Source organism: Mobula hypostoma, chromosome X1 (genome assembly GCF_963921235.1).
Source record: "Mobula hypostoma chromosome X1, sMobHyp1.1, whole genome shotgun sequence".
NCBI classification, from domain to species: Eukaryota; Metazoa; Chordata; class Chondrichthyes; order Myliobatiformes; family Myliobatidae; genus Mobula; species Mobula hypostoma.
In genome coordinates, this window is record NC_086128.1 from 21,699,191 (window position 1) to 21,712,416 (window position 13,226).

Genomic DNA, 13,226 nt, shown 5'->3' on the forward strand with positions numbered 1-13,226 from the left:
CCCTCTCTCTCCTCACCCCCCTGTAGGTGTTCCCTGCTGGAGCCAGCCCCCCGAGGAAGCGCCGATGGACGGGAAAGCGTGGACCACCCTGAGTCCCGATGAGTTCGCTCAGCTTCACCAGTACATTGAGTGTGAGTAGGACCCGGGATCCAGTGAAAACGGTCCCGTGCATCACAATGGGTCGATGTGGGCGGAGCATGCTGCCGGAGGGAGGAGGAGGAGGAGGAAGGTAGGGCAGGGGAGTATGAGGGGGACGCCCACCCCGCCTTGGCGTCTCAGCGCGTCGGGTCGAGCCTACCCCCTACCTGTCCCAAGCCCGGTCAACCTTCGAGTTCGAGGCAGAGTCCCGTGGTGCGCGGGTACCGAAGGGTTGGGCAAGGGGCACCGTTATCACGCGGTACCTCCAACAATCGGTGCTCAGCCTGGGAGCTGCGGCTAAGTGGTGGTGCGGTCAGTATAACATTACAGGTCCTCAGTACAGAGAGGTGAGTGTGCGTTAATTCGTGAGTCGGTTTGTGTTTATGTGTATGAATGTGTGAGTTTGTGATGTGTGTGAATATGTGCTTATATATTTGTATGCGCTGGCGTTGCATATGTACAAGTGTATGTAAACTGCATGTGTGAGTGTGTTGTGGATGTTTGTGGTGCAAATATGTGTGCATGTGTGTGTCTATGTGTGTACACATTTGTTGCCTGTATAGTACAGGCATGGTCAGATCTTCCACATTGTCCTGCTAACAGCTTAATTTTAAACCGACCGGAGTAGCAACTTCAGGCCTTGTGAGCACTCATTTGTTTGAGACTGTTCCATGTTGATGTTGCCATAGTACCTACAGGATAGGAGCTGTCGTTGCCATGGAGTCTGTAATTACTCAGTCTCTACACGACCCTTCAGACTTCAGTCCCAGACACTCACTCAGCTCTTTGTTCAAATAATGAACCCAGCTCACACTTCTCAGCTCCCTGCTTCAAACTTCCTTAGATCTGCAGTTTCTGTTTGAATGCCTTTGATCACCATGTGATTATATCAATGCATGCCCACTGATCACTTACTTGCTTGGGGTTACTGTTCTATCTCAAGCTGTCTTTGGCCAGACTGTTTAAGCATAGTTCATCATGGGCCACAACATGATACCAAGCCCAATCGTGCTTGTGATTCATGGGACAGGGAAAATTTCCACTTTCGAGCTTGCTGTCTCCCACTGCGTAAACCTACTCTGCTTGGGAGCAGTCCCAATTTTTACCAAAGGCGGACATGAGCCTCATTGGGGAGCATTGGAACAAAATGAGCAGAGACAGGGACCTGTTACAAACGTCAGGGCAAGCTCATGAGGGAGGGAAGAGGGCAGACTAACAAGGAATGAATTGCACAGGGGTGGGGGACAAGGAGCAGAACTGCAAAAGGGAAGGAAGCGGATGAACTGCCAATGGCAAAAGTGGGGAGCAACAACATCTGACTAGTGGGAGTCTTTTAATAGAGTTAGTGAGAGTTCATAGCCAACATAATTCAGAAATGAAAGGCAAAAATTAGGGAACCTAGGATATTGAAGGTTTGATCAGGCTTTACATCAGCATTACTGTCTGGTTCAGTGCAGCATCCTCTCACAGCACACAAAAACTACAGCAAGCTGTCAGGTCTGCTGAAAACATCATTGGCTGCAGTCTGCTATCACTGCAGGACTTGCACATGTTCAGGACAAAGAAGTGGACAGGAAAAAATCATTGCAAATACTACCCACCCTGCAAACTGCCTTTTCCAAAATCTCCCTTCTGCAAGGTGCTATAGGGCGGTTAAAACACAAACTTCACATCATTCTTAAAGTTTTCTTTCCCCTTTTGGTTAATCTGATCAACCATTCTAGTTAGCACCACTCCGCTCCCCTCTATCTATTATCCCAGATACTGCACTGTAAACTCTTTAAACCTCTTTTTATAATGCTGTTTAAATTGTAAATACAAGATGGTATTTATGCCCATTCTATTCCCTATCCATACTTCAATCTCTAACTTTATTTTTATATAATGCTTTATAATTGTTGAATATCGTCTTTTGTTGAATGCCATGCCAACATACCACAGCAAATTGCTGATACATGTAAATACATGGTGAATAAGTTGGATCTTTGATCCTTGAAATAAAAGGAAGCATATGACAATAAAGTCAACTGAACATGAATGAGTCTGGCTCGGAAGTTGAATGCTGTGTTGGCGGATGCAACTTAATCCCAACAATTGTAAGGTGGTAAATTGGTTTATTATTGTTGCATGTACCAAGATACAGTGATAATCATTGTTTTACGTGTCATCCATACAGATCATATAACCATATAACAATTACAGCATGGAAACAGGCCATCTCGGCCCTTCTAGTCCGTGCCGAACTCTTACTCTCACCAAGTCCCACTGACCTGCACTTGATCCGTAACCCTCCATTCCTTTCCTGTCCATATATCTATCCAATTTAACTTTAAATGACAACATCGAACCTGCCTCAACCACTTCTGCTGGAAGCTCGTTCCACACAGCTACCACTCTCTGAGTAAAGAAGTTCCTCCTCATGTTACCCCTAAACTTTCGCCCTTTAACTCTCAATTCATGTCCTCTTGTTTGATTCTCCCCTACTCTCAATGGAAAAAGCCTATCCACGTCAACTCTATCAATCCCCCTCATAATTTTAAACACCTCTATCGAGTCCCCTCTCAACCTTCTACGCTCCAAAGAATAGAGACCTAACTTGTTCAACCTTTCTCTGTAACTTAGGAGATGAAACCCAGGCAACATTTCAGTAAACCTCCTCTGTACTCTCTCGATTTTATTGACATCTTTCTTATAATTCGGTGACCAGATCTGTACACAATACTTCAGATTTGGCCTTACCAATGCCGTACAATTTCAACATTACATCCCAACTCCTATACTCAATGCTCTGATTAATAAAGGCCAGCATACCACCGTATCCACATGAGATTCCACCTTCAGGGAACTATGCACCATTATTCCTAGATCCCTCTGTTCTACAGCATTCTTCAATGCCCTACCATTTACCATGTATGTCCTATTTTGATCAGTCCTACCAAAATGTAGCACCTCACATTTTTCAGCATTAAACTCCATCTGCCATCTTTCAGCCCACTCTTCTAACTGGCCCAAATCTCTCTGCAAGCTTTGAAAACCTATTTCATTATCCACAACGCCACCTATCTTAGTATCATCTGCATACTTACTAATCCAATTTACCACCCCATCATCCAGATCATTAATATATATGATAAATAACATTGGACCCAGTACAGATCCCTGAGGCACACCGCTACACACCGTCCTCCAATCTGACAAACAGTTATCCACCACTACTCTCTGGCGTCTCCCATCCAGCCACTGCTGAATCCATTTTACTACTTCGATATTAATGCTTAACGATTGAATCTTCCTAACTAACCTTCCATGTGGAACCTTGTCAAAGGCCTTACTGAAATCCATATAGACAACATCCACTGCTTTACCCTCGTCAAGTTTTCTAGTAACCTCATCAAAAAATTCAATAAGATATGTCAAACATGACCTTCCACGCACAAATCCATGTTGACTGTTCCTAATCAGACCCTGTCTATCCAGATAATTATATATACCATCTCTAAGAATACTTTCCATCAATTTACCCACCACTGACGTCAAACTCAGAGGCCGATAATTGCTAGGTTTACTCTTAGAACCCTTTTTAAACAATGGAACCACATGAGCAATACGCCAATCCTCCAGCACCATCCCTGTTTCTAATGACATTTGAAATATTTCTGTCAGAGCCCCTGCTATTTCCACACTAACTTCCCTCAAGGTCCTAGGGAATATCTTGTCCAGACCCGGAGACTTATCCACTTTTATATTCCTTAAAAGCGTCAGTACCTCCTCTTCTTTAATCATCATACTTTCCATAACTACCCTTCTTGTTTCCTTTACCTTACACAATTCAATATCCTTCTCCTTAGTGAATACCAAAGAAAAGAATTCTCCATAATTATATTAAAACTAATGGTATTGTGATCACTGGACCCGAAGTGCTCCCCAACACATACCTCCGTCACCTGCCCTATCTCATTCCCTAACAGGAGATCCAACACTGCCCCTTCTCTAGTTGGTAACTCTATGTATTGCTGCAAAAAACTATCTTGCACACATTTTACAAACTCCAAACCATCCAGCCCTTTTACAGTATGGGCTTCCCAGTCGATGTGTGGAAAATTAAAATCTCCCACAATCACAACCTTGTGCTTACTACAAATATCTGCTATCTCCTTACAAATTTGCTCCTCCAGTTCTCAGTCCCCATTAAGTGGTCTACCCATTGAGATAGTACAAGGGAAAAGCCATAACAGAATGAAGAATTACAGTTTGCAGTGACACAAGACGTGCATTGTAGATCGAATTTATAAGTTCAGACGTTATATTGCAACTTTACAAATTCTAGGAGTATTGTGTGCAGTTCTGGTCGCCACTCTACAGGCAGAATATGGTTGCACTGGGGAGAGTGCAGAGGAGATGTTGCCTGGATTGGAGTACTTATATTCCCTGGAGCAAAAGGGGCTGGAGGGTCACCTGATAGAAGCAAATCACCAATATGGTAAATACTCAGAATCATTTTTCCCATGGATGGGTTATCAAAAATGTAGGTTACAGGTGAGATGAGGTTTAGAGGGGATCAGAGGAGAGAGTTACTTTATACAGAGAGAGTGGTAGGATCGGTTACAATCACTACTTTTGTTAGGCACTTCAGTCAGGGAGGCCTAGTGGGATACAGTCCTAGTGCAGGCAAGTGGGTTTAGTGCAGTTAGACAAAAAGGTTGGCATGATCAAAGTGCCCAGTAGGTCCAAACAGCCTGTGGGGCACAACTCTGATTATATGATAAGTAATGAGGCAGGGAAGTAGGTGAATTAATGAAAGAGGAAAAGGGTAAAGAAAGGAAAAATTAAAGCAGGCAAACCAATGAGCCGGCCATCTTCTCTAATCTTGTCATCAGTCACTTATGGGTCCTTTTCAGTAAGTACCTGTTTGTACTTGGCAAGTCATGTCCTGTAAGCTACTTCCTATCCTGCAGTTTGGTCACTTTTCTCGTTCACATCAGCATACGATCTTTGGCTTTGAAGTGCTTGATGCTGTCAATAGCTTATTACCAAGAGAGTTCTCTCAGCACTAACCCTAAACCCTGATGCTAACCACCCATCCCAGACATCCTCTCTTCTCTCCCCACTCATCAGGTAGAAGACATGAACATTCAAAAACAAGGAAGGGCAGCTTCTACTCCGATGTTATAAGACTATTGAATGGTTCCCTAATATGATAAGCCAGACTCTTAGCCTCACAATCTGCTTTATCATTGTCTTGCACCGTATTGTCTACTTGCAGTGCACTTTCTTTGTAACTGTAATACTGTACTTTATTTGAGAGAATCAGATCAGGTTCATTATCACTGACATGTGCCATGAACTTTGCTATTCTGTGACAGCACAACAGTACAAGACATTAACTGTCTCTCTCTTCACAGATACCACCTTAATGTTTTTTTGCTGCATGTCACACCCTGACCAACACACCACTGTGAATTCCTAAGGCATTATAAATGTATATGGTGAATAAAGTTGATTCTTGATTCTTATTCCAACTGGAATTTTAGTCTCCAGTAGCCTTGCCAGTCCTGGCGAGTGTTGCCTTGTACACTTGTTTGTCAGGTTGCAGACTGTAAACCCAGAGACAGGGGGGTTGCCTTCGTGCAATCTGCCTCTGAAGGAATGGGTGATCTTACACCATTCTCTGCCCGTGCTGTGGACAGTGGTGAGAATGTTGCAATGGTAAATTGCCTCCAATCTTTACCGTTACCTGTAGCAAAAGGAGAGCTCCCTTAGACCACAGGACGCAAGAGCAGAATTAGGCCAGTTGACCCATCGAGTCTGCTCCACCATTTCATCACGGCTGATTTATCATCTCTCTCGACCCCACCCTCTTGCCTTCTTTGACATCCTGATTAATCAAGAGCCTATCAGCTTCCACGGACAACTGTGGTAATGAATTCCACGGATTCACCATCCTCTGGAAAAAGAAATTCCTTCTCACTTTTTTTCCTAAAGGGATGTCCTTGTATTCTGAGGCTGCTCCCTCTGGTCCTAGACTCCCCCACTACAGGAAATATCCTCTCCACATCCACCCTGTTACTTCTGTTCTGTTCATCTTCTGTTACAACCTCATCTGGAACTCTGTATCTGAAAGAAGAGTTAATGAATGACATTCTCTCGACTCCTCCACTTAATAAGCTTGTTGCTGATCTAGCTATAACCTCAGCCCTGCATTCCTGTCTACCCACAGTAACCTTTTATCGTCTTTTCATGAATCAATCTCCGCCTGCCTTAAAAGCATACACACACTGTGCTTCCACTGCACATTGAGGAAGAGTCCCAATAATTGAATGCCTTCTGAGAGAAGGCCCCCTCAGGATGTTAGATATTCCAATCAAGTCTCCTCTCGCTTTTTAAGATCCAGTCAATGCAAGCCTGTCCTACCCGACCTTTGTTTTCAGGATGAGTCGAGTTTATTGTATGATGAGGTACAGTTACAATGAAAAACTTGCAGCAGCATCACAAGCACCTAATGTATCACATTTAAACTAATATATCACATTAGTTTAAAGATGAGTGTCTGCACTCCATCATCTCCTTGCTCGTGAATGTTGGTACCACCGCTCTCCCACCTCAGAAAAACGTGCTTAAACTGGAAAGGGTGTAGGAAAGATTTACAACGATTTTGCCAGGACTGGAGGGCTGAGTTATAGGAAGAGGTTAGCCAGGCTAAGTCTTTATTCCTCGGAGTGTAAGAGGGACAAGCAAATAGAAATGTTTAAAGTTACGAGAGGCAAAGATAAGGTGGATGGTAGCCGTCTTTTCACCAGGGTAAGGTGGTTCAAAGCTAGGGGGCATAGGTTTAGGGTGAGAAGGGAGAAATTTAAAAGAGGCAACTTTTTCCACTCAGAAAGTAGCGAGAAAATGGAATGAGCTGCCAGAGGAAGTGATTAAGGCAGGTACAATAGTATTACTTAAGAAGCACTTGGAGGGGTGGGGCAGGGCAGCTGGATGGACATCTTGTTTAGCATCGGCTGGGGGAGCTGAAGGGCCCGTATCTATGGTGTTTTGCGCTATGACTCTGTGAATCCCTCCGAAGCTCTGACTCACCTTCAGCAAGGACTTTCAGGGCAAGGCTCTGTGGAGTTCCCTTCGGCCCCCCTCCCACCACCCATAACAAGTGCACGCAGTTCCCGCAGTGTTGCAGCTAGTGATATGCCTCACCAAACCTTCAATAAAAGAAACACAGGAGCAGAAGAAATGAAAGCAGCAGGAGGCCTTTTAGCCTCTTTTTCCCTTTCCGCCGTTCAATAAGATCATGACTAATCATTTAGCTCAACATCATCTTCCTTCAGAAACCTTGTAGCTCTCAATTCCCCCAAGATTCACAAATTTATAGAAATTCGAATGGTACTGCTGCTGCAGAACGACAAAATTTCACCTCATATGAATCAGTGATAACAAGTGTGGTTTTGATTCTGAATCTGATCCAGAAATGTATTGATCACTCTTGTGTATGCTCAGTGACTGGGCCTCCACAGTCCTCTTGGACAGAAATGTCAGTTACTAGAGGGCATACATTTAAGGTGAGAGGGGGAAAGTTTACAGGGCAAGTTGTTTTGCACAGACACTACTGAGTGCCTTGAATGGTCTGCTGAGGGTGGTGGTGGAAGCAGATACAATAGAAACATTTCAGAAGCTGTGAGACAGACACATGTACAGGCAGGGAATGGAGGGATGTAGATCATGTGCAGGCAGAAGTGATGCAGTTTTTAATTTAGCATTATCTTTGGACAGATATGGTGGCCTTTTGCTATGCTGTACTGTTCTATGTTATATAGAGAATTCCAAAGACCCACCACGCTCTGTAGGAAGGAATTTCTCTTCATTGGTTAAGAAGGCATACGGTGCATTGGCCTTCATCAATCATGGGATTGAGTTTAGGAGCCGAGAGGTAATGTTGCAGCTATATAGGACCCTGGTCAGACCCCACTTGGAGTACTGTGCTCATTTCTGGTCGCCTCACTACAGGAAGGATGTGGAAACCATAGAAAGGGTGCAGAGGAGATCTACAAGATGTTGCCTGGATTGGGGAGCATGCCTTATGAGAATAGGTTGAGTGAACTCGGCCTTTTCTTCTTGGAGCGACGGAGAGTGAGAGGTGACCTGACAGAGGTGTATAAGATGATGAGAGGCATTGATCATGAGGATAGTCAGAGGCTTTTTCCCAGGGCTGAAATGGCTAGCATGAGAGGGCACAGTTTTAAGGTGCTTGGAAGTAGGTACAGAGGAGATGTCAGGGGTAAGTTTTTTTTAAGCAGAGAGTGGTGAGTGCGTGGAATAGGCTGCCAGTGACAGTGATGGAGGCAGGTACGATAGGATCTTTTAAGAGACGCCTGGACAGGTATATAGAGCTCAGAAAACTAGAGGGCTATGGGTAACCCTGGGTAATTTCTCAGGTAAGGACATGTTCGGCACAGCTTTGTGGGCCGAAGGGCCTGTATTGTGCTGTAGGTTTTCTGTTTCTATTTCTTTCCTGAACTGTTAACCACTTATTCCAAAACTCTGACCCCTGGGTTTAGACACCCCAGCCAGGGGAAACACACTTTCTCCAACTACCCCGTCAAACCTCATATGAAGCTTATTGGTTTGAATGAGATCACCTCTCGTTCTTCTGCAGAAAAGTTCAGACAACTCTGTGTATCCAACTGAAATTCCATCCTGCCAAAAAAAAGCTGCTGATGTTGTCAATCTGAAACAAAACCAGAAATATTGGAAACAGTCAGCAAGTCTGCAGAGAAGGGTCACCAGTCTAAGCTGCTAGCTGTTCCTCCTCCTACGGATGCTGCCTGACCTGCTGAGTATCTACAATATTCTCTAGTTTTGCTTATATGCTTCTATAGTGGATGTTACATGGTCCACACACCACTCATCTGTAAGCACAGAATTAGTCACTAACATGTCCTGATGCTTGGAGGGGATTTTTCATCGCCACCACCATGATTGTTCTGCACATGTATACATCTACCATGTGTGTACTACTGTTCACGTCTCCATCTCCTAAGCATCACAACCAATGGGTCTACCTTAGTTTGAGGACATAGCTTTAAGGTGAGAGGGGAAAAATTTAACTAGGACCTGAGAGGCACCTTTTCTCACAAAGAGGGTGGTGCACATGTTGAGTGAGTTGCCAGAGGAAGTGGTAGAGGTGAATATAATTACCATATTTAAAAGACATTTGGACAGACAGATGGAAACATTTAGAAGAATATGGGCCGAATGTAGGCAAATGGGACTAGCTCAGGTTGGCATGGATGAGTTGGGCCAAAGTACATGTTTCTATGCTGTACAACTCAATGGATTTACGACGGTCACACTCTCTCTGCACACGTCTTTGGTTATCCGGGGGGAATGGGACTGTGAGGAGTTAGCATCAGCCCAATAGGCTGAATGGCCTCCCATTATCACATAATAAGTAAGTAACTAGGCTTAATCATTGTTGTCGCTTCTTTTTGCAGATTCCACAAAGAAAGTGAAGGATGTCCTGGGCGAGTTTGATGGGAATGGCCGACTGTCGAAGTACAGCACGGAGCAGGTGAGGGTTACTGCCAGGATCGCGACGGACATTGCGCAGTGTGTGCACGTGTGCCTCGCTCAGACTCAACAGCACCCCTGTTCCCATGAGGGAAGTTGTACATATGCCGTGTCACCTTGCCAAGGAAAGGTATCTCCGGGTTCAGAGCTGCTGGGCACTGCAGCTCCCGCTGGAGAACTTTAATATCTGATAATCATTGATCTGCTTTGGAATGAGGAACCTGTTCTCTCCTCCATTTTGAGACATTGACTTGTATCACAAAACCTGCCCCCCGGTATAATGTCGTCAAATTTATTGTCACCTGCACAAATCGATGTGTGCTCAGGCATAATGAAAAGCCCACTTGCAGCAGCATTGCAGGCACATACCCTCAGATACACAACACTCACAGGAAAAACATAATTAAATGTAAACTATACACAGATTTTCAAGAAAGAGCAGATAAGTCATGCAGACAAGTGCAAGGTGTTGCATTTTGGGAGGACCAACCAGGGTAGATCTTGCACAGAGAACGGTAGGGCAGTCAAGACTGCAGTAGAACAAAGGGATCTGGGAATACAGGTCCATAATTTGTTGAAGATGGCATCACAGTTGGATAGAGTCATAAAGAAAACTTTTGGCACATTGGCCTTCATAAATGAATGTATTGAGTTATGGAGATGGGATGTTATATTAGAGTAAGATGTTGATGAAGCTTAATTTGGAGTATTGTGCAGTTTTGGTCACCTACCTACAGGAAAGATGTCAATAAGATTGAAAGAGTACAGAGAAAACCTACAAGGATGTTGACAGGTCTGGAGGACCTGAGATACAAGGAAAGATTGAATAGGTTAGGACAATATTCTTCAGAGCATAGAAGATTGCGAGGAGATTTGATAGAGATATGCAAAATTATGAGGGGTATACATAGGGTAAATGCAAGCGGGCTTTTTCCACTGAGGTTGGATGTGACTACAACCAGAGGTCATGGGTTAAGGGTGAAAGGTGAAAAGTTTAAGAAAAACATGAGGGAAAACTTCTTCACTTAGAGGGTCGTGAAAGTGTGGAACGAGCTTCCAGCACAAATGCAAGTGAGCTCGATTTTAATGTTTAAGAGAAGTTTGAATAGGTCCATGGATAGTAGGGATATGGAGGGCTATGGGCCCAGTGCAGATCAGCGGGAGAAGGCAGTAGAAATGGTCTTGGCATGGTCTAGATGGGCCAAAGGGCCTGTTTCTGTGCCTCTTTAAATGGCTGTTCGATGTCTGGACTTTACTCAGTTCATTCCGGAGCCAAATGAGATCCAGGTACGCTGCACTAAATTGCAGCCTTCAGCCCTACAAGGGGACTGTTGCCGATGTGTGTGCAGTGGTAGAGGGCTTCAAGGCAAGAGTGTGGTTGACCTCCCTAATCTCCCAACCCCCACCAACTCATTCCAGGGCCTACACGTATGTGTGTACACACACACACACACAGACACACACACAACACACACACACACACTCACTCACTCACTCACTCACTCACTCTCTCTCTCTCACACTCTCTCTCTCACTTACCATTCAAGCATTGCTGAGTTCTGATGCCATGGTCACAACACGAACTGTCATGGTCAGTCTTGCGTGAGCTATCTATACCTTTCACTGCAAATGAGAGCATGATCCGGCAGGATCAATGATACGTGAAATTTGCAATAGCTGAAGTGCCATGGGCCTTCAGGTCTTGGCAGCTGATTGCCAAAGGATGGTGTGAAGGGGGCAGCCTATCATTACTGACCTCTAAACCTCCTGTCTGTGCATGGAGCCCATGGAGGAGGGTCCTCGAGAGAACCTGTGGCCAATCAGCTTGACCCTGTTGCTCCTCCTCCTTCTCCTCTGTCTGCTGCTGGAGACCCTCAGGCAAAGCCCGAGACTCCTGCTGGCAAGGTTGTGCAGAGGACAGTGCGGTCTGAGACTGCCCCCACCCCCAGAGGTGCTAAAGATTGGTGTGTGGCTGTGCTCGTCACTGGGTACCACTGAATTGGTTGGTGAATCCACACAAAGAGCTGACAGGCTATTGAACTGCTTAGGTGGAAAGGTGATTTGCTGTGGGATAGAACACAAAGTGGTAGACTCTTCTGCTGAATCACCCATGTCAGGAAACTCAGCTGGAAGTTTCATGTCGAATATCCTTACCCTTCTAAAGAACCCATTGTGCTGGTGTGCTTTCTTGGACATGGTATCTGTGGTTGGACCAGGGCAAGTTATCGATAATATTTACACCTAGGAACTTGAAGCTCTCAACCATCTCCACCTCAAGCCCATAAACCTCTGCTTTAAATATACCCAATGACTTGGCCTCTACAGCCGTCTGTGATGATGAATTCGTAGATTCAGCACCCTCTGGCTAATGAAATTCCACCTCATCTCTGTTCTACCACCCACCCACGCACTGGGGGCAATCTACAGGGGCTGGTCAACCCACGACCCGCACGTTGTTGGGATGTGGGAGGGAGCTGGGGCATCCGGGTGAACATGATTAATGATTGGTAACTGGTTAATTAGAGCCACATGGTACCAAGGTGCAGCAAAAAGCTTTCCTTTGCATGCCATCCAGACAGATCATTCCATACATAAGTACATCGAGATGGCAGAAAAAGGGAAAAAGAAACATTGTAGAATATGGTTTTGCAGTTACAGAGAAAGTGCAGTGCAGGGAGACAATAAGATGCAGGGGCCACAATGAGTAGATCTAGAGATAAATGTTCACCTTTATCAAATGAGACATCTGTTCAATAGTCTTATAACAGGGTAGAAACTGGGGGGGGGGGGTACATGCTCCAAGCTTTTGTATCTTATTTTAATTCCTTATTAAAATTCTCATTTTTGTATCATTTTAATTCCACGTCCCATTCCCATTCTGATATGTCTATCCACGGCGTCCTCTACTGTAAAGATGGAGTCACACTCAGGTTGGAGGAACAACACCTTATATTCCGTCTGGGTAGCCTCCAACCTGATGGCATGAACACTGACTTCTCTAACTTCCGCTCATGCCCCACCTCCCCCTCGTACCCCATCCGTTATTTATTTATATACACACATTCTTTCTCTCTCTCTCCTTTTTCTCTCTCTGTCCCTCTCACTATACCCCTTGCCATCCTCTGGGTTTTCCCCCCCTCCCCCTTTTCCCTCTCCCTGGGCCTCCTGTCCCATGATCCTCTCATATCCCTTTTGCCAATCACCTGTCCAGCTCTTGGCTCCATCCCTCCCCCTCCTGTCTTCTCCTATCATTTTGCATCTCCCCCTCCCCCTCCCACTTTCAAATCTCTTACTAGCTCTTCTTTCAGTTAGTCCTGACGAAGGGTCTCGGCCCGAAACGTCGACTGTACCTCTTCCTAGAGGTGCTGCCTGGCCTGCTGTGTTCACCAGCAACTTTGATGTGTGTTGCTTGAATTTCCAGCATCTGCAGAATTCCTCGTGTTTCTGTATCTTCTGCCTGATGGGAGAGAGGAGAAGAGAGAATGTCCCGGGTGGTGGGGCCCTTAATAGTGATGGCTGCTTTCCCA

The 13,226-nt window shown here is 45.1% G+C and overlaps 1 protein-coding gene across 8 annotated transcripts in view; it reads left to right on the plus strand.

The window, feature by feature from the left end:
- LOC134340536 (diacylglycerol kinase beta-like) overlaps window positions 1-13,226 on the plus strand; it is a 162,256-nt gene that overhangs the window by 80,742 nt on the left and 68,288 nt on the right. For 5 of the 8 annotated variants that reach the window (XM_063037879.1, XM_063037883.1, XM_063037884.1 and 2 more), the window contains 2 exons: window positions 27-131; window positions 9,624-9,700. In XM_063037879.1, the coding sequence (XP_062893949.1) occupies window positions 65-131; window positions 9,624-9,700 (144 nt within the window). In that variant the 5' untranslated portion in view covers window positions 27-64. Of the gene's footprint in view, window positions 1-26; window positions 132-318; window positions 486-9,623; window positions 9,701-13,226 lie in introns of those variants that run through there. The other 3 variants (XM_063037885.1, XM_063037887.1, XM_063037886.1) reach the window with 2 other exon arrangements.